The sequence below is a fragment of the Triturus cristatus genome, chromosome 6 (genome assembly GCF_964204655.1).
Source record: "Triturus cristatus chromosome 6, aTriCri1.1, whole genome shotgun sequence".
Lineage (NCBI taxonomy): Eukaryota > Metazoa > Chordata > Amphibia > Caudata > Salamandridae > Triturus > Triturus cristatus.
The window spans coordinates 1,399,118,909-1,399,145,558 of record NC_140589.1 but is presented as its reverse complement, the minus strand read 5'-3'; the positions used below and the strand labels follow the sequence as shown (position 1 = coordinate 1,399,145,558).

The 26,650-nt window shown below is 44.7% G+C and overlaps 2 protein-coding genes across 3 annotated transcripts in view; one reads left to right on the top strand and one right to left on the bottom strand.

Moving 5' to 3' along the window:
- Positions 1–2,580, bottom strand: part of CRNKL1 (crooked neck pre-mRNA splicing factor 1) — a 142,765-nt gene extending 140,185 nt beyond the window's left edge. Inside the window, exon 1 of the mRNA XM_085612418.1 lies at positions 2,424–2,580. Coding sequence (XP_085468544.1) covers positions 2,424–2,471 — 48 coding nt within the window. The 5' untranslated portion in view covers positions 2,472–2,580. The remainder of the gene's footprint in view (positions 1–2,423) is intronic.
- Positions 2,581–2,965: 385 nt separating this feature from the next.
- Positions 2,966–26,650, top strand: part of CFAP61 (cilia and flagella associated protein 61) — a 2,048,453-nt gene continuing 2,024,768 nt past the window's right edge. For both annotated transcript variants that reach the window (XM_085612416.1, XM_085612415.1), the window contains exon 1: positions 2,966–3,084. The gene's annotated coding sequence lies outside the window, so the exon portion shown is untranslated. The remainder of the gene's footprint in view (positions 3,085–26,650) is intronic.

Sequence of the window (26,650 nt, the reverse complement as noted above, 5' to 3'; positions counted from 1 at the left end):
GTAGCACGGGTCCCTACTGGCTTTGCTATCAGGTATTTTGTTTCCTCTGAGTGTTCCTCAGTCCCTGGGATCCAATGAGCTTCTCCTCTTGCAGAGTCAGGCAGAGTCTTTCCCTCTATCAGAAAGCAGATGGGGTTCTAGGAAAGAAACTCAGCTCCTCGAGCAGAAAGTGGAGACTTCAGGTGATGTCCCCTCCATTATAGGAGACGGGCTGCAAGACAGACAACAGCCCTAGTCACACAGCAGTCCTTAGAGTACTTTTCGGTGCACACCCTTTTTTGGTCACGAGGGACTTCGAACTAGATCAAAATGGGGTGGTTTTAGTCTCACTTTCACACACATTTTCTAGAGAGAGGATGTGGATTTCATCTCCAACTTCATAACCAGTTTGGTGTGGTTATCCTTTCAAGTGTCACTCTCTGGTTGCTCCCTAGATACAGCCTTCGTGTAGAGTGATGCTTCTCACAACAGGTAACAATGAGGCGGTCACCAAACAGAAACCTCCACAAAACAGGCCCAATGAGGTGTGAGGTTTCTGCACCTGGTTGTTATCAGTCTCTCTAAAGCAGGAATCAGAGCAGAAAAAAGGGCAGGTCTCACCTAGAAACCTTTCCAACTAACACACCAGAAACTGCAGCCCCACCATTCACTGATAGCATCAACCAAAAGGCAGTGCAACTAATCAGCAACCCCATGCTAACAAAAGTCCTCATGGAAATTCTAAAGGTAGCCCTGTCTCAAACTCCTCACTTCAGTGTCTGTATTGCCACCCTCCAAAACAGTAATGCACACAATACACTTTCACTGTCTGGGAAGCTGTCCTCATCCTCCGTTTTGAGCTGTGTCAACCAGAGGTATCCAAAAATGTATGAGACGGACTTTAGTACTTAGATACTCTTACACGGAGTCTTATTACTGCACAGGTACACACACTCAACATACAAAATGACAGGACAAGGTTCTGGGCATAGACATAACATCTTAACTCTAGAAAACTAGGGCCTGTAGCCACACTCTGTAAGACAAGCAAAAAGTTCTGATCACACTATCAATCTTAAAACATGGTATGCTGCCACAACCACATTATGTGTTTCACATAGGATAAGGGCTGTAGTCCTCTGTCCACTATTATCATACAGCTTGGTAAGCCCCTTCAGGTCACAGGACAAGTCCAGGACCTCAAATATTCAGAGACAGACCTGGGTCTCCGCACACAGAGATATACTGGCATGACACTAGGGCCAAAATAAAAGTCAGGATTCCAGATACACAGGCAGTAAGACGCTCGGGGCCAGGAGATACACCGGTATACTATACAGGGGACATTCCAACCCCAACACTGCGATTACTGCAAAACTCCATGAAACTAATTGCACATCCTCTGCAACTAGAACGGAAGCACTAGTGTAAGCATATGTGAAAAACATGATATACCTATTCACTTTAAAGTGAAGGATATTATATGATTGGGACATAACTTTCATTGACCTCATACAGCATCTATGCTAATTAGATTCGGTGTACTCCTTGTATTCCTTGTCCCCACCCCCTTTTAACATTAAAGAGAGGCCCGCTCGGGTGTAATGCACTGTACAAAACAAAGAAATACGTGGCTTAAGCACGCCTAAGGATCTGAAATCTGGCAACATGTTATTTTCCAACTAGGATTTGGCTCAGATGTCCCAGAGGCTGCATCCATTTTATGAATCTGCTCATATGATGGGGGCCTTTCCAATATTCAGTGCACTTTTGACTCCCATTACTTTGGTCACATCTTTAACAGCTGTGAAGTCAACCAGAGTAAAACAGGAGGGAGAAGAGAGTATTCTGAGAAAGGGGGAAATCATAAAAACTAAACCGAGGACACACAAAGGAAATGAAAGAATATATAAAAATCAAATTGAAGGGCATGGACCTAGACAAGAATATGACGAAAAGAATGAAAAGGGACACAGAAGCACAAAAAAAAAAACATTTGAAAGGAGATAAAAGGCAAGAAAAATAAACAGATTGGTTATGTTAAATCCCAAGGTGTAATCTGCAGGTCATGTGTTCAAATCCTTGTAATTTAGTGCAGTTGCGTAAAAAAATATGACTACAGAGATCAACGCGTAGCAAGACCAGAGCATCTAATCCACATTCCATCTGAAGAAGTACTAAATCTAAAAGATCGTCGCGTTTCGGATGACGTCAGAGAGGTCCTTCAAGCAACAGATGTAAACACCAATTTGTATCAACTGCACACACCAGTACGCACAACACACAATCTGAACTTTTCGATTAGTCTTACTCTCAAATAAACATCTGGTAGGCTTCACGGAGTATCTTTCAGTAAAACACATTCCTCTGTAGCCTTGGGTGTGGAGCCTGAAGTCTCTTTATCGCATTTTATTTTTACTTTGTTCTCGGACCGCCACACTCACCTTTGCCACTTTCGGTATGCGCTGTTTCCCTGCCGCGGTGGACGCCATCTTCCCTGTCACGAAAGTTCTCTCACACTCTGAGGAACGGGTACAGAAACAGTGAGGCTGGAGAGGAGGCCGGTGACAGTACAAAAACAAAAGACAGACTAGCAGCAAAGCCGTGGCGACTGAAAGAGAAAACAGACTTCTGCCTGAGAAGAGAAAACTGCTATTTTTAAAGACTTCCGCAGAGGGTCAAGTACCAACATATCGCTGTTGACTCGCTAGAAAAAAAAGCATGTTTTCAAAATGCACTGCGAAAGCCTGATTTCAATAGCGACACCCTGTTCGCACGCAAACTTATGCTCCATCAACAACATTGCAAAATAATCGGAAACACCGATTAATCTGCTTCTATAAAACAATCTTCATTACAACTGTAATAGTGCTGTATAAAACTATTCTTCATTGGCCATAGGATAAACAGTATCATGGCCAACACTTCGCAGTCCCACTTCTGCTTACTGACAATCTTTTTTTTTCCAACTGACGCCTTTTAGCTTCTACGTCATACGCAAGGGTCGTTGCTGTGGTTACCAGACACAGCGTCGTTCTACCTGTTGCCAATTGAAGTAGGACGGCGTGAGACGTGCAGGTTGAATACATAGAGAAGCAGAACCAGGCAGGTACCGGAGCAGAATGGGGTGGTTGGTACCCAGTAACGGGCTTTGAAGAAGCATTACTTGCTATATGGTGGTGCGTTGCTACGAATGGGATGGCTACAGGAGAACAGTTCTGCTGCTCACCTCTCGCGTGTACAGTTCTCAGTAACCGCTTTGTTTGACAACTCTTTAGCAATTTGCGCAACCCCGCGGTAGTTATGACAAGCAATGACACAGCCAACAAGACTGGCATTGGTTGCCCTTTTTTTTTTTTTTAGCGTAGCCAATGCTAGTTTTTTTTTTGTATAATGTTATTGTTGGGGAAGATTCATTTTAAAAAACACAGTGCTTAAAGAAAAATATGTTCTTGGTCTTAAAAAGCACACATTGCTTATGGTGACCAGAGTTTGAAAACTAAAACCCGACGCATTTCGAAAGCATAGAAGTGTAAAGGACTCACGAGTCAGAGTGAAGAGCTGAAGTACTTTAATTAACAACTTGCCAACACGGATTCCAGGGGAAAGCCTGGATGAAGAACAACGTGCAGGTGGCAGGGTGATCAGCTGTCAACGGTCAGTTGACAGCTGGTGACCTCACAGCACGTACGGGTGCCCGGAGGTGACACCCGTGTTGTAGTATGCTGTATCTGTTCCTTTAACTGTGTTATTCTTTAGATTGGAATTGTACTGTGTCATTCGTTCCATTATCTCTGTATTCTAGGATTCGAGGTCTGTTTGTTATTCGTACAGTTGCCTGGGTTTACGGAGGTTGTCTTTCCTTTGCCGTGAGCTCTTTGTATTATTTTACTGGTGAAATTAAACTACGATCAGAAATCATTCCCGGACTTGGATTCGTGCTTATGTATGGTTCCTGTTGTTCAGCACGCTACATTTTATGGTACCAGGAGTGGGGTTTGAAGATCGTCAGTTGGCATACTGACCAACAGAACTCAGAGCTCACCGGCCGTCCCTATCTTCATGCTGCCGCCCACCGGAACAGTGCGGATCATTGAGGTGGGTCAGGCGCTTGCGCAAACAGATTTAAGGAAGCGCTTTCGGGACTTTAATAATTACAGCAGTTAAAGTTTGAATTTACGGGGCATTACCTTGCACGTCATTGGGTGCTCGCGCCACTCGTCTCGAACTCCGAAAGAGCGCTCAGAACCTTCAGAGCCTTCATTACGGAGACGTTCCACCTGGCGTTTCATCCTTCTGGCATTCCACGTCTGCCTCGACAGGAAGACAGCAAAGCCTCATGGGAGCGTACTGACGTCCTACGTCGGCGGCCATCTTGAGAAAGTTTTGAAGCAATTTATACAACCAGTTTCATACAAACACTCGATTTTGGTGGTTTTACACCCATTAATGCATAAATCTCGATGCAACTCAATAATTGAGTGTCGTCTTTCAAAACCCACACGCCGCTTGCCTCAATTAACTTTTTGTTTCCTGGTTTTGTATTTTATTTTTGGTGTATTATTTTATTTCACAGCTTCATTTGTTATGGCAACTGCTCAAGGAGTCATCCAGCCTACTCCTTTTCTTTTAAAACCAGGTAAACCCGAACTGAAGTGGACAGAGTGGTTAAAAGATTTTGAGAATTACCTAACTGCTATTGGTGCGGATGCTTATGCTCCTACCAGGAAGTTAGCATTACTGCTCAACCATTTAGGCGCTGCCGGACGTAGAGTCTTTGAGAACCTTCCACATTACCCAGCACCTACGTCCGAAGACACTATTTGGAATGTTTTTGTGGAAGCCAAACTACGTATGGGGAAACAATACCCTGATTCAACAAGCGTTCTTCTTGAAAGATTCAACTTTGCGATGTGTAAACAGGCATCAGATGACTCAGTAGAGGATTACATTGCGAACTTGAGAGTACTGGCTGAAAAATGTGATTTTGGTGCAAATGTTGACACATATATAAGGGATCAATTCGTGTTCCATTGCTTTTCCAAGAAAATACAAGAACGATTACTCACCTCTTGCAATCCCACTTTGACCAAAACAATTGATATCGCAAAAAGCATTGAGAGGTCAATTGTTACGTCCAAAGTCTTATCTAGTGTTCAACCCATGCAGTTACTTACACAAGGTGGTTCCCAACAAGCTTTACCTCAAACCACAAATTTTATCTCTGAAGAGAACACTGTTTGCGCCATTAATCCAAAACAATATCCCGATAGAAGGTTCATGAGAAACCAAAACCCTAGAACACAATTAATTTGTTTCCGTTGTGGATCAAGAAACCACATTGGTAATAACCCGTCCTGCCCAGCTTTAGGGAAAAAATGTGGTAAATGTCAAAAATTTGGACACCTTCAAAGTGTTTGCAACAAAAGGTCTAATTACACATCGTACAATACCAACAGTAACCCTAACAGAATTAGAATTTCTAATGTTACTGTCGACCCTCCTGAAATTCAAGATTGCACTTCCCAGTTTTCCAATATAGTGGTTACCATTGATATTCCTGAGTATTCTGACAAACCCATTAAAGGGCCATTCACAGATATCTGTATTGATAACAAAGTTGTTCTAGCTATGGCAGATTCAGGTGCACCAGTTACCATTTTAGCTGATGTTACATTTTATAGATTATGGCCTAACAAGTTTCCTTTGCTTCCTCCTGACATTAACCCAAAAGCATTCGGAGAACAAGATATTGATTTAATAGGTTACTTCTGGGATACACTGATTTGTTTGGGCAGATCAATCAAAACCAAAATTTATGTAGCTATCAAAGGCAGAGACATCGTTGGTTGGAAGGATCTCGCCTTATTAGGTATCATTTTACGTCCGGGTCAAGATCCCCCTATTGTTTTAGGAGATGTACCATCTGATATTTTGTCTATTGTTAACCAAACTTCCATTATTGACACGTTTGCACAACTATTTCCAAATGTATTTAAGAATTGTGTTGGTACTGTCAAGGGGTTTGAACATACTATTGTCCTTAAAAAGCATGCCATTCCAGTTGTACACAAAGTAAGACCAATCCCTATTAGCATCAGAGAGGATTTGAAAACTCTCCTATCCAACTTGCAAACGGAGGGTATCATTGCCCCAATAGATGCTTCTGAATGGGTTTCTCCAGTAGTTTTACAGAAGAAAAAGTCTGGCGACCTCAGGCTGTGTGTTGACCTTAGATCCCTTAACCAGGACATCCTTGTAGACTGCCACCCGTTACCACACATTCATGAAATGCTCGCAAACATTGGTAAATCTAAATTCTTTTCTACGATCGATTTGCATTCAGCATACCATCAGATCCATCTATCATCCACTTCGCAACCACTTACTGCTTTTGTGACACCATTCGGTGCATTTAAATACTTGAGATTACCGTTTGGTCTAGCATCAGCCGCAAGTGTGTTTCAAAAACTCATGGATAACCTATTTGGTGATTTTCGACAGGTCCAGGCATTTCAAGACGACATTTTGGTCCACACAGAGACTGAGGAAGAACACACACTTATTCTTAATAAGGTTTTCACCATACTGCAAGACAAAGGTATGACTGTCAAAGCTAGTAAATGCAAGCTATTAGTTCACGAGGTTGAATATTTGGGTCATCTTATTTCCAACGAAGGCATCAAACCAAAATTTTGCAATGCTGAAGCCATACGTAATGCTCCTCCTCCAACAGACAAAGACGCGTTGCGTTCTTTCCTTGGCCTTTGTGAATATTACGCTAGGTTCGTCCCTGGTTATGCACAAATTGTTCAGCCACTGAGGTCCTTACTCAAGAAAGGCTCCAAGTTCACATGGGATGACACACTTCAGGAATGTTTTAATCAAGTTAAACTTCTGGTTATTAATGCACCAGCATTACACCCTTTTGTGCCAAGTGCCAAACCTTTCATGTGTGTAGATGCTAGTCAAATAGGTCTTGGGGCAGTTTTCGGCCAGTGGGTGGATGGTAAGGAGAGTACTATTGCCTTTGCATCCTGAGCTTTAACATCTACCGAGTCTAACTATAGCACTATTGAACGGGAAGCACTGGCCATAGTATGGGCCACTGAAAAATTCAAAACATATATTTGGGGCATTCCGTGTGAAATCTTTACAGACCACAAACCATTGGTTTCTTTATTATCTGGGAATGGTTTAGGTAAGTCATCTGCCAGATTAGTTAGACTACTTTCCAAGCTTCAAGAGTATAACCTCAATGTGAAATATATTCAAGGAGGGAAAAATGTACGAGCAGACTGTTTATCTCTTATTCCCCTTCCTGACTCAAGCGAAGGTGAGAACAATTTTTCCAAAGATTGTGTGGTTGGTTTAGTTGATGCCGTTGCCACATGCTCCAACAAAATCTCACAGGATGAATGGACATCTGCTATGTCTAAGGATAAATCATTGGGGAAAGTTGGAATTTTCATTAAAACTAGATGGCCTAATCCAAAAAACCTAGATAATGAGCTTAGGTCCTATGCACAAGTTAGTGAAGAGCTTTCATTTGATAATGGTGTTTGTCTTAGAAATGGCCTTTTCATTCCTCCAACGGATTTACGGGTTAAACTCATAAATTTTGCTCATGAGGGCCATTTAGGCATCTCAGCAACGTGTAAGAAACTCCGGAGCATTTATTGGTGGCCTAGTTTAGACAAGCAAGTAAGATCATTCATAGAGAACTGTCCAGCTTGTGTTGTTTCGGACAAACATTGGAAAATGCACAGTAAACCTTTATACCCAGTTCCATTCCCAGATCTTCCGTGGGATAAAATTGCCATTGATTTTTCAGGCCCTTTTTCTTTACTTCCTGCGGAGAAAAGATACTGTATCGTTGCAATTGATTACCACTCCAAATGGATTTATTATTCTTTTGTAGATGCTCAAAATTCAGCTTCTGTCATATTGTTTTTAAAGAATATTTTTAAGATTGAAGGCAATCCCAATTATGTTGTCACTGACAATGGTCAACATTTCTTGTCAAATCAGGTTACTGAATTATTAAATAGCAATGATATCCAACATCTCAAAGTTGCTTTGTATTGCCCAGCTTCGAATGGCTTAGTGGAGAGGGCGAACCGCTTCATAAAAGAAGGTGTGCAAACTGCTTTAGCCTCTAATGTAGATGTGGGTGTTTTCATACAAAACAAGGTTTGGGCATATCTCAACACACCCCATTCCACCACTAATGTTATCCCGTTTAAAGCTCTCAGAGGCAGAGAAGCTAAGTCAAAATTGATGCCTAATTGGTTTAATAATTTGGCTTCTGGTTCTGATTTGGGAAAGAGAAGGAACATGCCAGCAGACCATCACATAACTAGTGAAACTGTGGCTAAAAAACAACTAGTGCAAAAAGAGTGTTATGATAAAAATCTCAGGTCTCAAGTTGATTTTAAACCCGGTGATTGGGTTCTAATCAAAAAACCGTTTAGAGTTTGCAAAGGCCAGTCCAGATTTTCCTTGCCAGTTAGAATCATCAAAGTTAGTAAACCGTCACTGTTTTTAGAGAATGGAGGGTGGTGGAGCAAGAACAGTGTGGTCAAAATTTCTGAACCTCAAGTTAACATTTTTAACAGAGTGTATGCTAACAGGAGTGTTGAGGATAGCTCAGATTTCACTTTTGGTCCAGATTTTGAAAATGTTTCTTCTAGTGCAAGTTCTTCATGTGTGAATTCTTCACCTATTCCAGATGTTATCTCTCCTGCACCTGATGAGAATGCACGTAACCATCGTGTTTGTGGGCCACCTGTCAAGTTGAAAGATTATATTTTATATTAACTGTGTTGCTGTTTATTTATTTATTTATTTATTTGTTTATTTATTTATTTATTTATTTGTTTTGTTATAATGGGGGGGGGGGGTATGTAGTATGCTGTATCTGTTCCTTTAAATGTGTTATTCTTTAGATTGGAATTGTACTGTGTCATTCGTTCCATTATCTCTGTATTCTAGGATTCGAGGTCTGTTTGTTATTCGTACAGTTGCCTGGGTTTACGGAGGGTGTCTTTCCTTTGCCGTGAGCTCTTTGTATTATTTTACTGGTGAAATTAAACTATGATCAGAAATCATTCCCGGACTTGGATTCGTGCTTATGTATGGTTCCTGTTGTTCAGCACGCTACACGTGTGCGCACACATTACGGTGTCCGCGCAGGGACACAAGGCAAAACACAACACATCTTCCTCCTATGGGAAAAGAAGGGGGGGGGGGGGAAAGAAATGGAAAGAAAGGGAAGGAGGCAGTGAAGATGTTACTCACAAACGAAATCTCTAAACCTAGTAGGTGGCCCTAAAAGTATACCAGACCTACTGGTTGTAACTGGGTCAACATTGCTTCGATCCGGTATTGTGGGCAACCTCCGTCTGACTCTTTCCTTGGTAGTGGGCAAAAGCTGTCTGTCAACAATCCCGGTGTTTTCATCCTCTCCTTGACTACCAACGGGTCTGTCTTCTGTGTTGTACTCCCATTCGGAATCCTCATCGGAAAAATAAGGACGTTTCTGTCTGTTAACAATTTTATTGTCACTGTTGACAACCTGGGATGAGCCAGTGGTAGAGTCATTATTTAGGTGCTTAAATGGCGCAAGATTGGAGAAATGCCACACCTTTCCATCACTGAGGAGAGCAGAGTTGCAGTAAACCTCTTGCACTGTTAAGGGAGGTGTGAACTTATTCTGTCCTTTGGCGATGTGGCCACTCCTCTTTACTTTGACCACGTCTCCCTCCTTTAGATTTACTGGCTTACTTCCGTTGTTTCCTGTCGTAATTTTCTTTTGCAGGTGACTGTGACTGCTTAAGTTTTTCCAGAACATGCGGAGTTGACCAGTCAATTATTTTTCCTGCTCTGATCCAACCCACATTGTCTCTGGATAATGGGGTCCTTCCACGCATCATAACAAAAGGACTGAGACCGGTAGATTCGCTCGGGGTTATTCTGTACGCCCAAACAGTCTTTAGAGTTTCTTGTTTCCAATTAAGATTGTTGCCGTTGGCTATCTGAATCACCCCTTTAATGACTCTGTTAAATCTTTCCACTGCCCCATTTCCGGCAGGATGATAAACTGATGTAGTCTTATGGTCAATGCTATTTTTCTTTATGTAACTTTTGAATAACTCAGAGGTGAACTGAGTGCCATTATCACTCACGATCTGTTTTGGTAGACCCTCTCGGGTGAAAACCTCATCCATGAACTTCACGATGTTCCTAGATACAGGATCGTTTGTGAATCTCACATCTGGTCATTTTGTTAGATGATCGATCATGACCATCACATACCACTTTTCGTGACTGTCTTGAATGGGACCCATTATGTCTATTCCTATTCTTTCCCATGGCATGCCTGGGATAGGTAAGGGCTGTAGGGGTGGTCTGTACATTACCTGTGCTTTGTCAGAGTTCATGCACAAGGTACATTCCCTAACTGTTCTTTCAATTTCCAAATTCATACCTGGCCACCAGTACATGTTCTTTACTCTTCCTTTTGTTTTTACTATCTCTAAATGTCCTTCATGACATAGTTTAAGTATTCTGCTTCTTATTGTGCAAGGTGGGACATACTTTCCACTTCTTAGGAGGAACCCATCTTCGTTAGATAATTCATTCTTTACTTCCCAAAATGCCTTGTAATTATCTGTTAGTTTTTGTTTTTCTACCCAACCATTCTTTATCATTGGAATAACCTTACTTATTGTACTGTCTCTCTCCTGTTCTTTGAACCACTCCTCCTTGGTTATTCCGCAAGTTTGTTCTAATACACTAGCAACAGCATTCTCCTCCATTTTAGCTTCTTCATCTTCGCTTGCCTTTCCTACTGGCATCCTGCTTAGAAAATCTGCTACGACATTTTTCACTCCTGGGACATATTCTATTTTATACATAAAATCGAATAGGCGCACAGATAGTCTGGCAAATCTAGGAGATGCTGTGTATAAACCCTTTGTCGTTAAAACTTTTGTCAAAGGTTTATGATCAGTGCATAATGTTACTTTCCTTCCCCATACAAAATGTCTGAAACGTTCTAAAGCCCAAACACAAGCCAGGGCTTCTCGTTCTATGACTGAAAAGTTTTCCTCTGCAGGAGTGAGCGAGCGTGAAGCAAATGCTACAGTATACTCCTTACCTCTAGTGTCCTTTTGGGTTAGCACTGCACCTAGACCCTGTTGCTTGCGTCAGTTGTGATGAAAGTGTTTAAGGTTGTGTCAAATCCTTGAAGGGGAAGAGCCGTGCACAAATCTTTCTTTACACTGTTGAATTTTTCTTCACATTCCACTGTCCACTCAAATTTGTTTCTCATTTTAATGAGCTGTCTTAGTTCATGTGTCTTTTGTGAAAAATTCTTGATGAACTTTGAGTAAAACTCCACCATTCCCAAGAATGACCTTAGTTCATCCTTGTTGGTGGGGACAGGTGATTCTTTTATTGCTTGTAATAGCTCCTTTTTTGGGCTGACACCTTCACCTATAATGCAGTGACCAAGATAATTGACAGATGTACACGCAAATTTGCACTTCTGGTACTCAGCTGTCAAGCCCTTGTCCTCCAGAATACGGAGTACTTGATGTACTCTTCGGTCATGTTCCTCCTTAGTTCTCCCCATGACTAGGATGTCATCTTGAAATATTAGGATGTCAGGTACTCCTTCAAATATGTTGTTCATGAGTCTCTGGAACATTGCGGCTGCTGATGCGAGACCGAAAGGGACACGTGTGAATCTGTAGCATCCAAATTGTGTTATAAAGGTCGTCAGACTCTTACTATCACGATGGAGTGGCACTTGGTGATAGGCCGACTTCAAATCAATTGTGGAAAACCACTGTATTCCCTTAGTGGTTGCCAACATTTCATTAATTTTAGGAAGTGGGTATTGCTCAACCACTATACTTTTGTTAAGGTCTCGAAGGTCCACACAAAGTCTCATTTTTCCATTGGACCGTTTAGCAATCACCAAGCGTGCAACCCACTCAGACGCATCTACTTTCTCGATTATACCCTCCTCAAGGAGTTTGTCTAATTGGTCTTTGACTTCTTTTCTTACAGCGAAGGGTATGTTTCTTACTTTGTGTACTATAGGGATAGTTATTGGCTTGAGTCTTATTCTGTGTTGGTATCCAACCAATGCACCTACTTTTCCACTAAAAACCTTAGGGAATTTTTTTTGCAAGGTCCTTGCCTGGTCTTCGTGATCCGTTATACTCATTACAGGGTCACTTTTTGTAGGATCTAAAATTATACCTAAGTTTCCTTGGTCCCTCCACCCAGGACTGAAGGACCAACCTTAGAAACATACAATTTTCCGGCGGTTTCTCTGCCTTTGAATTCAAATTTTAAATCTCTGTAACCACAGACATCTATTCGTTCGCCTGTGAATGATTTTATCTGGGTTTTTTAAATGATCACCAAGAATGTCCTTGAATTTGTCAAACCATACTTTTTCATTTACTGTCGTATAAGGCGAACCTGAGTCTGCCACGATACTAATCTTAATTCCACCAATAGTCATGTTACAAACTGTTTTTTTTGTTTTAGTTGCATTACCATCTTTAGATCCAACATTTTGTTCATCATCTATGTTTAGGATAAACATGTTCATATTTTCTTCGTCTGATTCTGCATATTCATACTCATCAGTTTCGTCAACTATCTTTATTTGTTTGGTCTTCCTTTTATTGCATGCTTTGTAGAAATGTCCCTTGATGCCGCAATTAGTGCATCTTGCGTCACGAGCAGGGCATTTTAATTCGTTGGCTAGATGTGAAGTACTACCACATCTGTAACACTGTCCCCATTTTTGTGTTTCATATTTTCTGTTCTGTGGCTTGAATCCTTTCTGTCTCCAAATTTGTTTAGAAATCATTTTTTGGTCATTTACTGTGCTTACATTTTCACTCTCTTTCTTTTCTTTATTTTCTGTAAGTACTGCTTTAGCGCACCGTCCTGTTAGTTCCGCCTTGCGCGCTATGTCAATTATATTCTGTAAGGGGTACTCTCCTTTAGCCCATAAATTGACTTGGATATTTTCATTCGACCCTTGCATTATGATTTGGTCTCTTATAAATTCATCGTGGAGCGCTCCGAATCTACAATTTATTGCAAGGTTTTTTAATGCAGAGACATAGTCGTCAATAGATTCCTCTTTACCCTGTTTGCGATGAAAAAATTAATAGCGATCCACTCCCACACAAACTGTAGGTTTGTAGTATGTGTTTAAATCATCAATTGCGTTCATGAATATATCTCCTTCATTTTCTGCTCTCACTTTTTTGTTAATTGAATTATATACCTTTATCCCTCCTGCACCCAGACAATGCATTAACATTTTGTATTGTTTTTCTGGTTTCACTTCATCATCCTCCTCTAAGGTTGAGATGTAGTTCAAAAAATACTCTCTCCATTCTTCCCATTTTAGAGTTGGTTCTCCCCCACCACGTAGGAATGTTTCTGGTGGAGAAAGATTCCAAATGCATCCTGAAGCCATATTTTATTTTTTAGTATATGGTTAAGTTTAATTTTAATTTTCTGTGCAGCGTGTTCTTAAACAAGAGGGAATGAGAATAATAAAGTATAACCTTCTTTGTATGTATTTTTACTATAAGCCAAAGTTTTTCCATACATCTTTGTATATTTAGTGCAGAACGCAGTGTCAAATGCAGCCTATGGCACAAGATGTAAGTTTAAGCACAGAAGGAATAACTGTATTTATTATACTTGCAGTTCATACTTTTATCTTCCCAATATACAATGTGCACGTTTGGAAATATGTACGTTCAGTACCGTGTTGTTTATTCTTTTCTTTTTCCTTGTGTAGACTCTGTGGCTAGCATTCGATCATTTCATGAAGAATTCGCGTTAATGGTGAACGCGTCGTTGCCTTGATCGCGTACTTTGTTTACTTACATTAAGATGGTGCTTACGTTCAGTGCACGTTGGCTGGAACGCTGACTTTTTAAATTAAGATGGCCGCTTACTCTGTGTAGTAATACGTGTCCTACGTCAGTGGAATGACGAAACTAACGCGCTCTTCAGCTGATCGTTGCGGCAGTTGACAATTCGTTTTTTACAGTTGAGAAGTCTGAGGTGAATTTCTTTGGTGATAATCTCATGCGCTTACCAAAGTTACCGTTGTAATACTGTACTCAACACCCATTTACAGTTTTTCACATTTATCTCTTCAATTTGACACTCATTCATGCTTGTGACGATTACCTTTTTGTTGTTTTTTTTGTCTTCTTACTCCCTTCGTCGTTTTTTCCTCACAGTGATAGTCTATTGAAAACGCGCTGCGTCAGTTCTTAAATCATAGACTTGCATCGTCTTCATTTCATCACGTAAGATGAGACGAGTAGATCGTCTTTATTTTCTGAATGCCAAAATTCCAATGTTCTAATTTTCTTCTTTTTGAGATATTTTAAACTTGCCACGAAAAGATGCACCAACCTTTCTTCTGAATCTTCTTTTTCTGCTAAATGTCACAGCTGAAATCACGCTCAAAAAGTCTTTTGTTTTTTCTTGTAAGATGTTTCACAGGTTGTTTTTTCCTTAATATTAAAATCACTGTTTCATTCGCGTGGGTTTTCCGTGTTGGCCCTCGTCGCCACTTTTCTAAAGTACTCACGAGTCAGAGTGAAGAGCTGAAGTACTTTAATTAACAACTTGCCAACATGGATTCCAGGGGAAAGCCTGGATGAAGAACAATGTGCAGGTGGCAGGGTGATCAGCTGTCAACTGTCAACGGTCAGTTGACAGCTGGTGACCTCACAGCAGGTACGGGTGCCCGGAGGTGACACCCGTGTGCGCACACATTACGGTGTCCGCGCAGGGACACAAGGCAAAACACAACAAGAAGTAAGGCTGCAATTTAACATCGACTTAAGGAGGGCATGGAATGACTTAAGACAGTTCTCACCATCGTAGAAAACAGATACTGAGGCACTAAAGGCCAGAGCTCCGAAGCAATTTTGAGGTCGCAAATGTCCTTATTCTGTACAACCACAAACATGCTTTTTATGTAAAAACTATAAACTGTGATTCTGCAGAATGACAATTTGGGTTTGCATTCCTGTATTTAGAAGGGGCGTATTTAGGTCGGCCCTTTTTCAAATACTGAATCAGATTGGTATGTATTTATGTTTTGCGACCAAAATCTATTTGCAAAACATTAACCTTTTACCACGTCCTCACCGAAGGTGGTAAGCCATTCGCAAAGGGACCCCTTCTCCGTTGTGATTGCTGACAAAACATTTTTTAAGAGTAGGCAGTGGGCAGGACCACTGCCTACTCTAAAAAACAAAACTTACACTTTTAATGTTTCCTGTTTCCCTTTAAAGAAAACAAGTTGTATTTAAAAAAAAGAAAGACATTGTTGTCTGCTGACCTCTGAAGGCCACAATTTCTGTGATGGCTGTCATTCCTAACAGGTCGCAAGTTGCAATCTACCACATTAATGTTCATGAGGATGGTCAATTTGTAACCCAATAGGATTCACTATTTAAAAAGAAATATTTCAAACAATAATGGCGATTACCAAATAGTGGTTTGGAAACAAATTGGACGCTCGTGTCCTGATCTAGGGGACTCTATCCTCCAGAAGTCCTTTTTGTGTTGACGACTGCAGGGAGGGGCAGCAGCACCAACGCTTATAACGTTCCCTTCACTCCCGCAGTGCAGGACGTGCCCGTGCAAACAACAGGCCCGTGTGCGCCCATCTGAGTTGGATAAGGGTGGGCCCCAACTCATTCACCTGCCTTAGGAAAAGTCTACAACACACAGCCTTCTGAGTGAGGGCCACCTTCGTTATTTAATATGGGCCAACGAAAGACAGTAGGTCCCATCAGCGACCCTGCGTAGAATAACTACAGTTGACAGTATGCTGAAAATAGCAGTTGGCGCGATAATGCAGGACATTGCTTTGGCGGAGCACATATTTTCTATTCTATTCTATTCTGAGATTCTTGTAAAACGTGAAGGTCTCCTAGCACTAGAACATTCCTCATAGTTTACCCAGATCACTGCAGAAGAGAAAATTAATTACTATACAGCCAAGTTTTCAGGGCCTTATGAAAAGAAAGTTTGTTGGTCACTGACGTAATTCAAATGGAAGAGTATTCCAAATTTTGGGTGTCAAATGGGACATTGCGAGACCTGCAGATCTTAGGAACCTTAGGCAAATGTGCTGAAGAGGATCGTAGAGACATCCTAGGAATATATGGGGTGGCTAAAGGTCTTAACAAAAGGGGGCCTTTCTTATTAAGTGCTCTGTGCAAAATACATAAGGCCTTTAATTGCCCTCGCTGCTCAACCGGGAGCTAGTGGCAGTCTTTCAGTGCCTTTTTGCAGGCTGGTGTCTTGGGAATACCATAAGACGCTGCACAGCGACATTCTGGATGACCTGCATCCTTTTGACCACATATTGAGGCAAACCAAGGTATAAGACATTACCATAATTCAGGCATGAGATTATGAGAGCCTGGACGATCAATCTTCTGGCTAAAAAAGGGGGAAGATTAAGAACCTTTCCCAACAGTCTTAAGACACCAAAGCAATTAGCAGCACGTTTTTTGACTTGGTGATCCATTGTAAGGTGGGAATCCAGCCACATTCCAAGACTCTTTATCACACATTTAGGGCTGGGGAGCCTATACAGGCAGTCCAGCACAAGGGTCTGGACCCAATTGCTAAAATTGTTACCCAGTAATATGACCCGAATCTTGTATTCATTGAGCTTTAATTTACAGTTAGCCATCCATCTGGCCACTTCCTGAATACAAGGGACCAGACTGAGGTGGCTTGAGCTGGGGTCTGTGGAGATTGAAATCACCAGCTGAGTGTCATCTGCATAGGAGACCAATGACAACCCATAGGAGTGCACAATTTCAGCCAGGTTGTACATCTAAACATTAAAAAGAGTGGGAGTCAGGGAAGACCTCAGAGGCACCCCACAGCTTAAAGGAAGACTGTCTGAATACCAGGATTGATCTAACACCTGAAAGGATCAATTGTCCAGAAAGGACGAAAGCCATTTTAGTGCTTGGCCATCAATATCCACATTTGATATCCACCGGATAAGTGTGGCATGATCTACTGTATTGAAGGCTGCACCAATTTCTAAAAGGACTGCTGCCGAGCCTCCTTGATCCAACAGTCGTATTAATTCCACGACCTCTGCCAGCAGAGCTGTTTCTGTGCTGTGCTCTAAACCCCATTTGAGTGGAGTTGAGGATCTCATTGGATTCAAGAAATGCAGAAAGGTCTTTGTTGACATGTTTTTCCAGGAGCTTTGAGTCAACCCCGGGACACCATCTGTTTCCCTGCCCGAGAGTGCGGGCTGGGAAAAAGGTTTGTGCTTCCAACCAGCAAGAGCACAAAGCAGCTACTGCAAGGTAGGAGCACAAAAGCTTTTTACCTGTCCGCGTTCTTGGGTAAGGTAGTGAATTACTCCCACCCGGCGGGAGCAAAGGACAAATGCTTTCGCCTGGCCGGAGCAATGCTGGCTCCCACTGCACCCGGGATGCGTGCAAGCAGGGGATCCAGCAGGCAGGGTACCTGGTTGGGCTGCAGGCTGCCTGGGACTCCCCCTGTAGCTCCAAACAATGGACCTGCTGCAGGGTAATATACCAGCTTCACCAGGAGCAGGGAGCACGTGGGCCATAGGGGCTTCACTGTCTCCCCCAAATAAAATAATGGTGTAGGGAGCCCAGGAGGGCACCAGTGCACTCCTTAAAAAAAAAATGCTGGCTCCTGCTTGGCCCCCGTTAATTGGGGCTTCTTGGAAGGAGCCCATAAGGGCCCGCTGGCTCCACCCCATGGCCCGCAAAGTGAAAAGCAAAACAGTGGGTGTCCCAGTTGGGACCGGGAGACCCAGAGAAAGCCAGAGCCACTCATTTATTATCCACTGCTCTTACCAAGGAGCGCCTCATAATGCCCTGTGAGTGATATTTACATTTTATTTTTGTTTTTAGCTTGGTGATGTCCCTAGAAGGGATAAAGGGAACCCCTAAACCTTTTTAGGTCTCGCATAGCGTTGCAGTGCAACGCGGTGCTCGCTGTGCGAGGCATGCAGTATACACTATAGCAGGGGGAAGCTCTGCCTACTTTCCGGCCATATTTTTGATTGGTTTCAATCATAAATTTTGCATTGTGATTGGTGTTTGGCTTGTTAGTCCTGCCTACTTTCGGCTATGCCGTCATTTTTGTCCTTCCGAGGCTATCGACCTCTTTAACATATCTGAAAGCCATTTAAATACCATACAGGTCATTTTAAACCTCCATTTGACTAATGCCAACTCATTTCAAAGGTTTAGGTCAGTCCTGATAATTTAAGTCTTCCTTTCATTAGTTAAGACCCAGTTTTGCTCATTTGTTGGTACATCATGAAGCCATGCTGTATGACTGTTAGAGCCGCCACCCACTACTTCTATAGCATAGTCTACTTTAGAATTTCTAAGAGTGACTACTGTTATGGCTCATTTTGTCAATTTAAGGCACTGTTTGTTTTAATTTTCTTAGACAAAAGATGGTCAATTTGGCCACTTGCCTGAATTGGATTGAAAGTTGAGGTTTGGGATTCGTACAATGCCCAAATATGTTGCTAATTCGGAGGAATGTCGGTGTTGCAAACCATTCTGGTGTCTAATCTTAACAGCTGAAGCTTTAAGTCTATGGCGTTCAATATTTGTTCACTTTTATTTTGTCAGGCCCAGCTCCGCAGGATTCAGTCGCAGCTGAAATAAGAGGTCCAAATCCGGATCTTTCCAACACCCAGATAGAGAAGTTCGAATGATCGGGCGAGGGAAAGGGAAAAGGAAGGGACAGTGTGGGAAAAGAACCTGCAACAAGAAAGGCAAACAATTAATACCGTAAAACAGTCTACTCTCAATAATTCTCACTAAGGGTATTCTTTCTGCGTAGCATAATCTGGCTACTGCTGAGAACACTGTTTTGGAACGTGGCGAAGCTCTTTTTCTGTACTCTCGGTATGTCGCTAGAGAAACGGAAGAAAAGCACAAGCGTTGCATTCAACCACCACTTGCAGGCAAAACCCCTCCTTCATTAATGCTCACTCATACATACCCCACAGTTCGTGCTTGCTATCTGCTAGTGGTCTCTATAGCCATTTACAAGGTTCCCACACAATGAAACGTAAATCCGGGATCAGGGTTCCCCTCTCCTTTTAAAGTAAAGTTTAAGCGACAGAATCTCTTTGATCTCCACCGAGGTTGTCTTCACCTCGTACAACAAATACGTTCCAGGATCGTGACCACTTGGAATGTTCAACACTAGAACTTATAGTCTTAGATACGCAACAGAAAGAAACGTTTCCAAAATAGCGGTATATCCTCACCACCTTTGGTATTTGCCCATAACTTAGAACATGGTTCTTTGAATCCTTACAGCGATACGTGGTTAAACGCCACCACAGTATTCCGCTGGTTTCAATAATGTATTTTTTTACGGTTCTCAAAATATGCTCTCACGGTATCATGCGGTACACCCAGCCGCTATACTCCTTTGTGGAGCTGGTGTCAGTCCCCAAAGCTCTTGCTCCCGCTCACGGAAGTACGCGGCACTCTACCGCCGTACTCCGCTGCGTTCCTCCCACTACGGTAGCGTGAATGCCACCAGGCGCACTGTGGCCCCTGAAGGAACGGCAATACGCGGCTTTGCCTACCGCCGTATTCCGCTCCCCCGATGTTCTCCAAACAAAGACGGTCGTCGGTACTCGCGAGATCCGTGGGTGCTACTCCGGTCATCAAACACTACGGGATTTCCTTCCTCCAAGGACAGAGCACTCCACGACGCTGACCTCTCCCGTTCTCCAGCCGAGAGCGCGAATACGTCCATGAAACAAAATAATGCGCAACTTCCTGAGCGCCGCCGGCCCCTATATCCGCTTCTTCCGCCAAGCCTTCTGGGAAGTGTAGTCTTTATCGGCATGGCAGGCGCGGCACGAACAAAATCTGACATATTTAACTAGAGGCGACCAGCTCTACTTTTATTAAATGTTCCTATTTTGTTTTAGTGCGAAAACAGCATCTCTATATAAATGGAACTGCAGGATTCTTTCCCTAATGATTAACAGCGGCTTGTTGAAGATGTTCAATCGAAGTGGTTAAGTGGAGAGCCTTTGGGTACCCTGCATTCCTCCTAATATCAGATGTTTTGAAAAGGCAAAGTCTGACCTTATGGGTGCGGCTAGTTAGAAAGTTAAAATAAACTTCTGCCAGTTTCCAAACTGATCATCTGATTAGCAGCCTGACCATGACTGCGGAACTTGTAGCAGAATTAGAATTGCAGTATAGCTCTGCTCAGTCGATGGAGCTTTGAGGGTGGTTTACCTAAAACATACATTTCTCTCGTACTAAGAAGATGCTGTGTTGCTTTATGGCCAGCAAAAGGTTAACTGAACTGTTCCATGCTCCAGCTCATAACTTCCCAACCACTCCACCCGCTCCAAGATTACCATGCTCAAGTAGAAATGGCAATTCTATTAACTCTTTCAAGATTAGCCCAATTAACCCCAGCAGATCCAATACTCCTGAATATACAGTGCCACAGAACTGTCCAAGGAATGGTTGCAAAGCAAGTGAAAACGGTGGAAATCCTTCTGAAATAGTCACCACATGTGAGGAAAACCACTTCAAAAGTCTACTTTCCTATGTGTAGCAATGAACTATGCCCCAATCTGAAATGGCAGCAGCACATCACGTGTTGCCATCACTGGTCACATGTTGCACAGCAGCAAATGAGGCTGGAAGGAGTCCTTCGTCTGCTTCAAAAGACACTTACTCACAAAGGCCCCGGTTGGTAAGCTACCTCAGCCAAAATGCCGAGCTAGTCACTCAAGGGCCAGATTGTACTCTGGAATTTACCCACAATGAAGTGGCAAAACCACAGTGCACTACAAGGGTAAATCGCAGTACGTCATGCTTCCCAAAGGAGGAAAGTGTAAGAAATAGGGTGGACTTATGCCAAACAACTCGTCGCCAGGTTCAACGTTGACAGACTTCGAGGCAAGTGTAAATCCTCTTTCCAAGTTTATTGTAGAAAAGAAGGAGGCCAGGTAGGTGCGACCTCGTCCTGTGCTTTCCATCTGCAACTGCCAAATCGGTGGCTTTCGGAACTCTGAGTGAGTGAGCAGTCATGGGCCACATCTTAAAGCACATCATGTTTTTAGGTCGAGCATTCAAGACCTCTTGTATATACTTTAGTATATATTTATATGTGTATGTACTTTGTGGGCTCTGGAGATCAGCCCTAGGACTTGTATGCTTCCGTTTAGGGACTTTTTTTCTGTTCAACTGCCTCTATTTCACTGTCTTGATAGAAAACGACCAGTAGAGGTCAGTAAAATACCAGAATTGCTTCCTGCTTGTTCAACTGCTTCTATTTAACTGTCTTGATAGAAAACGACCAGTAGAAGTCAGTAAAATACCTTAATTGCTTTCTGCTGAGGGACTTTCTTTTTTTATTTTTCAGGCAACTACCTCTATTTAACTTTCTTGATAGAAAACGACTGTTGGAAACGCCCACTCCCACTCCGCAGGGTGGTGGTGGACTCCCCGAACACACTGTGGTAGCTTGGCTCGAGTGGTCAGGAAACAGGCGCAGTGCTAAGCATACAATATACCCATACAATAACCATGCGTGCATCCGTTCCAAAAACGACTCCACACCGTAAAAATTATGAAAATATTCTTTCTTTATCTTTTTCTCTTAGTTGCTGATTGGAAAAATAAATAGGTCAATCACAATATACAAGTTTCAATTAGTGCAGGTCAAATAAATATTGGCTGTTTGATGAAATAAATAGGGGTGATCATAAATAACAGGGCATAAATACAAGTGCAATATATACAGACAATTAAATACTTTGAGGCAATAAATACTGTACCAATAAATATTGTACACCATCAAGTCCTGTGGACCTATAAATATAGTGCAGCAATAAATAGGTAAAAATTCAATAAATACAGTACCCCCAATAAATAATTAAAAGTATACAGCAACACTCATGTAATCAGATGACACTTCAATTCTTAAGGGCTGATTTGGCCCAGGCACAGCTTGTAGGGTTGTGGAAGGCTTGAGGGGGGGGGCTACTCCCTGGCTGGGACAAGGCTGAGGCCTAAGCTGAGGTAGATCAAAGGGGGGAATACCAGTGCCCTGGCTTTCTCTCTCCACACAACCTCTCTAGGTTAGTCCCAGTTCACCCCTTGCACAGTCAGGTTGGTTTCAGCACCTCCCTAGCCCCTTAGAGCAGTCTCTCAGGTCTCCACAGGGCCTTAGGCGCCCTCTACTCCACTTACTGCCCTTTTTCTGATGTTCCGACGCCGCTGGAGTCGTGTCGACGCCGTGAGGCGGTTCCGGTTCGGTCTCGGCGGCCTCGGCACAATGTCAGTTCTTTGACGACGCCGGCAGGCGGTTCCGGTCCGATGTCGGTGGCCTCGGTTCGATCTCGACCTCCGATTCGACGGCGTCGGGCAGTCTCTTCACGATGTCGACTTCGGGCGGCTCCGGTCCGATGGCGCTCTCGGCTCCGATGACGTCGGCCGGCCTGGCCTCGATGTCGACTTCCGGCGACTCCGGGGTGCGATCCTCACCCCCGACCTCCGGTGCTCCTCCTCACAGGCTCCGGGCGACTCCGGAGTGCGATCCTCACTCCCGACCTCCGGTGCTCCTCTACCTCGGTCTCCGACGACTCCGGAGGGCGGACTTCACTCCTCCGATGACGCCGCTCGCTCGACCTCGGTTCACTTCCTCCTCGACCTCTGGTATTCCTCACGACCTACGTCGGCGCCCTCTCACGACCTCTGGCGGCTCCGGGTACGACGTCTGCTACTTCAGTCAGCGCCGCTTCTCCACCTCGGGCTCCAGGTCGTCAGGCTACTCGACGCCGGACTCCAGGGAAACCAGTTCTCAGGTCAGAATCTTGCTGTTTTCTTGGTTCTAAGGCCTGTTCCTGCTGTCCAGGTCCTTAGGATAAGTTTCTTCTGTCTTCTTCCCACACAGGGCTATAGGCTGGGATCCATCAGTAGGGACAAGTATCAAGGGTGGGTTTATGGACCCCACTCCAGGCACAAGTTTCCACCCCTGCTGCTTCACTCCTTCCTCCTTCACTGTTGTGCTCCTCTCTCTTCACCAGTCAGGTGCCAACTGCCAGCTTCAACTGCCAACTGCCTCTCTTATCCTCCCAACATTCTAAACGGTCTCCAACTGTCACAGAGTTCTGGAATCTCCTGGAATGTTCTGGAAGGTGCTGGTAGGTTCCAGTGGATGCTGGTGATGTCACAGGTGGCCACCATTTTGTGCTCCAGGCCCTCAGACAGAAGTTTCAGGGGTAGCTAAAATGGCTCCCTGAATCTGCAGCAACACTAAAAAGTCTGGTGGTTCCCAAAAAGGAAAAATTCAAACTGGGTTTGAGGCAAAAGTGGGACAAAATAAATAATGATGAGGAGGGACCACCCAAAGGGCTGACAGGTCTAACACGCGTCCCCCCCAGCTGAAAGTGGGGAGAGCTACCCAACCCCTTGGGAGTTCTCATCACTAAGGCGGAAATACCTTGAGAGACCGTCTGCATTGGCGTGGTCCACTCCAGGCCGATGTTCCACCTGAAAGTCCATCCCCTGTAGGGAAATAGACCACCTCAACAACTTGGGATTCTCCCCCTTCATTTGCATCAGCCAACGAAGGGGTCTGTGGTCGGTCTGAACTAGGAAGTGCGAGCCAAACAGGTATGGCCGCAACTTCTTCAGAGCCCATACCACTGCAAAGGCTTCACGCTCTATTGCACTCCACTTCTGTTCCCTGGGAAGTAGTCTCCGGGATAGGAAGACCACGGGTTGATCCAGACCCTCTTCGTTGAGTTGCGATAACACTGCCCCAATGCCATGTTCTGATGCATCTGTCTGGACAATCAACTTCTTGGAAAAGTCTGGGGCCCTTAAGACCGGGGCCTCGCACATGGCTTTCTTCAATTTCTCAAAGGCTTGCTGACAAGCCTCCGTCCAGACTACCCGTCGAGGTTGTTTCTTGGACGTGAGCTCCGTGAGAGGGGCTACGATGGTACCGTACCCCTTCACGAAGCGGCGATAGTATCCCGTGAGGCCCAAAAATGCTCGGACCTCAGTCTGTGTCTTGGGGGGTTCCCAGGCCATGATGGCCTCGATCTTCGCCTGGAGGGGTTGCACCGTTCCCCTACCCACCAAGTGTCCAAGGTACACTACCGACCCCTGCCCGATCTGGCACTTGCTGGCCTTGATCGTCAATCCAGCTTGTCTCAGGGCCTGGAGAACAGCTTGCAGGTGACGCAAGTGATCCTCCCAGCTGCTACTGAAGACGGCTATGTCATCCAGATAAGCAGCAGAGAAACTCTCCATCCCGGTGAGGATCTGGTTTACCAGGCGCTGAAACGTGGCAGGTGCGTTCTTGAGCCCAAAGGGCATCACACAGAACTGGTAGTGGCCATTGGGCGTGGAGAAGGCTGACCTTTCCCTTGCTCCATCAGTCAAAGAGATCTGCCAGTACCCAGAGGTAAGGTCAAAGGTACTTAGATATTGGGCAGCTCCCAGCCGGTCAATCAATTCATCCGCCCTAGGGATCGGATGAGCATCAGTTTTTGTCACTGAATTCAGTCCCCGGTAGTCCACACAGAACCTCAGTTCTGGTTGGGCACCCGGTGGTGCAGCTTTTGGTACTAACACCACCGGACTGGACCAGGGGCTGCTAGAAGGTTCAATCACTCCTAGCTCCAGCATCTTAGTGACTTCACTGTGAATGCTGGCCTTCACCTTGTCTGACATCCGGTAGATCTTGGACTTCACAGGTGGGCTGTCTCCTGTGTCCACGTCATGGACGCACAGGTGAGTCCTACCCGGAACAAGGGAGAACAACGAAGAGTACTGCCCCAGGACCTGGCGACAGTCCTCCTGCTGTTCAGGAGTTAGAGATGGGGAGAGAATCACTCCCTCCACCGACCCATCCTTCTCTTGAGACGCAAACAGGTCAGGGAGAGGCTCGCTTTCCACGTCCTCTCCTCCGTCAGTCACCATCATCAAGATGACTTCGGGCCTCTCGTGGTGGGGTTTGAGGCGGTTGGCATGCAGCACCCGCAGGGGCTGACGAGGGGTCTTCAGGTCCACCAAGTAGGTAGCCTTACCCTTCTTCTCCAACACCTCAAAGGGTCCTGACCAGCGATCCTGGAGGGCACTAAGCTCTCCTGGTTCGATCACCCACACCTTCTGGCCAGGCTCCAACTCCACCGGGTGAGCGTTGTGGTCATACCACGCCTTCATCACTGCTTGGCTGGCTTCCAAGTTGTCAGAGGCTTGCTTCCACAACTTAGCCATTTGGCTCCGGAAGGCCAGCATGTAGCTCACCACATCCTGGGGGAGCTTTCTGGGAGTTCTTTCCCATCCGTCTCTCACCAGGTTAAGAGGTCCACGTACAGGGTGCCCATACAGAAGCTCGAAGGGGCTGAAGCCCACTCCCTTCTGTGGCACTTCCCTGTAGGAAAAAAGTAAACAGGGTAGGAGGACGTCCCATTTCCTCCGCAGGCTTTCAGGCAGACTTCTGATCATGCCTTTTAAGGTTTTGTTAAACCTTTCCACTAGACCATTGGTCTGGGGGTGGTAAGGAGTTGTGAACCGGTAGGTCACTCCACACTCCTTCCACATTGCCCGCATATATGCTGACATGAAGTTGGTCCCCCTGTCGGACACAACTTCCTTGGGAAAACCCACTCGGGTAAAGATTCCCATCAGGGCCCTAGCCACAACAGGTGCTGTTATGGTCCTCAGAGGTATTGCCTCTGGGTACCGTGTGGCATGATCCACCAGAACCAGGATAAACCTGTGACCAGCTGTAGTTGGTGGATCTAATGGACCCACAATGTCGATGCCCACCCTTTCAAAGGGGGTGCTAACGACAGGGAGTGGTTCCAGGGGAGCTTTCAGCTTCACCCCTGTTTTCCCACTGGCTTGGCAAGACACACATGTCCGGCAGTAGGTATCGGACGTCACTTTCATCTGAGGCCAATAAAAGTGTGGGACAAGACGGGCGAAGGTCTTGTCTTGCCCCAGGTGTCCTGCCAATGGTATCTCGTGAGCCAACTCCAAAAGGAAGGCTCGATAACGTTGAGGAACTACCAAGGCTCGTGACGATCCATGTAGGGGTGCCTTGGGTTCACTGTAGAGGAGGCCATCCTCCCAGTAAACACTGTAGTTCCCGTCAACGTTCCCTGCTGCCTGGGCTTCGGCCTGTCGCCTCAGCCCCTCAAGGGTAGGGCACTCCCTCTGGCCCTGGCAGAATTCCTCCCTGGACGGGCCTCCCTCCACGTGCCACTCGGCCGGGATGGGTAGGTCCTCCAGGTTGGTAACGTCCCCCTCCGCAGACTCCTGGTCCACCACCTCCGGTGGCCTATCCGTCCTACGGGGTGGAGACGCCGAGGCAGGCTCCTCCTGTCCTCGGTTCTTCCCTTGACTGGCAGCTGGCTGGGCCTTTGTTCCAGGCTCCAGCCGGAATGAACTCCCTCATCGGGTAGTCTCGGACCTTGTGCTAACACAGGCCCAGTCAGGTGTACCCAGCATCTCGGTGTGAGTCCGGTATTCCACCTCCTTCCAAGCGTTGTGCTCCATGT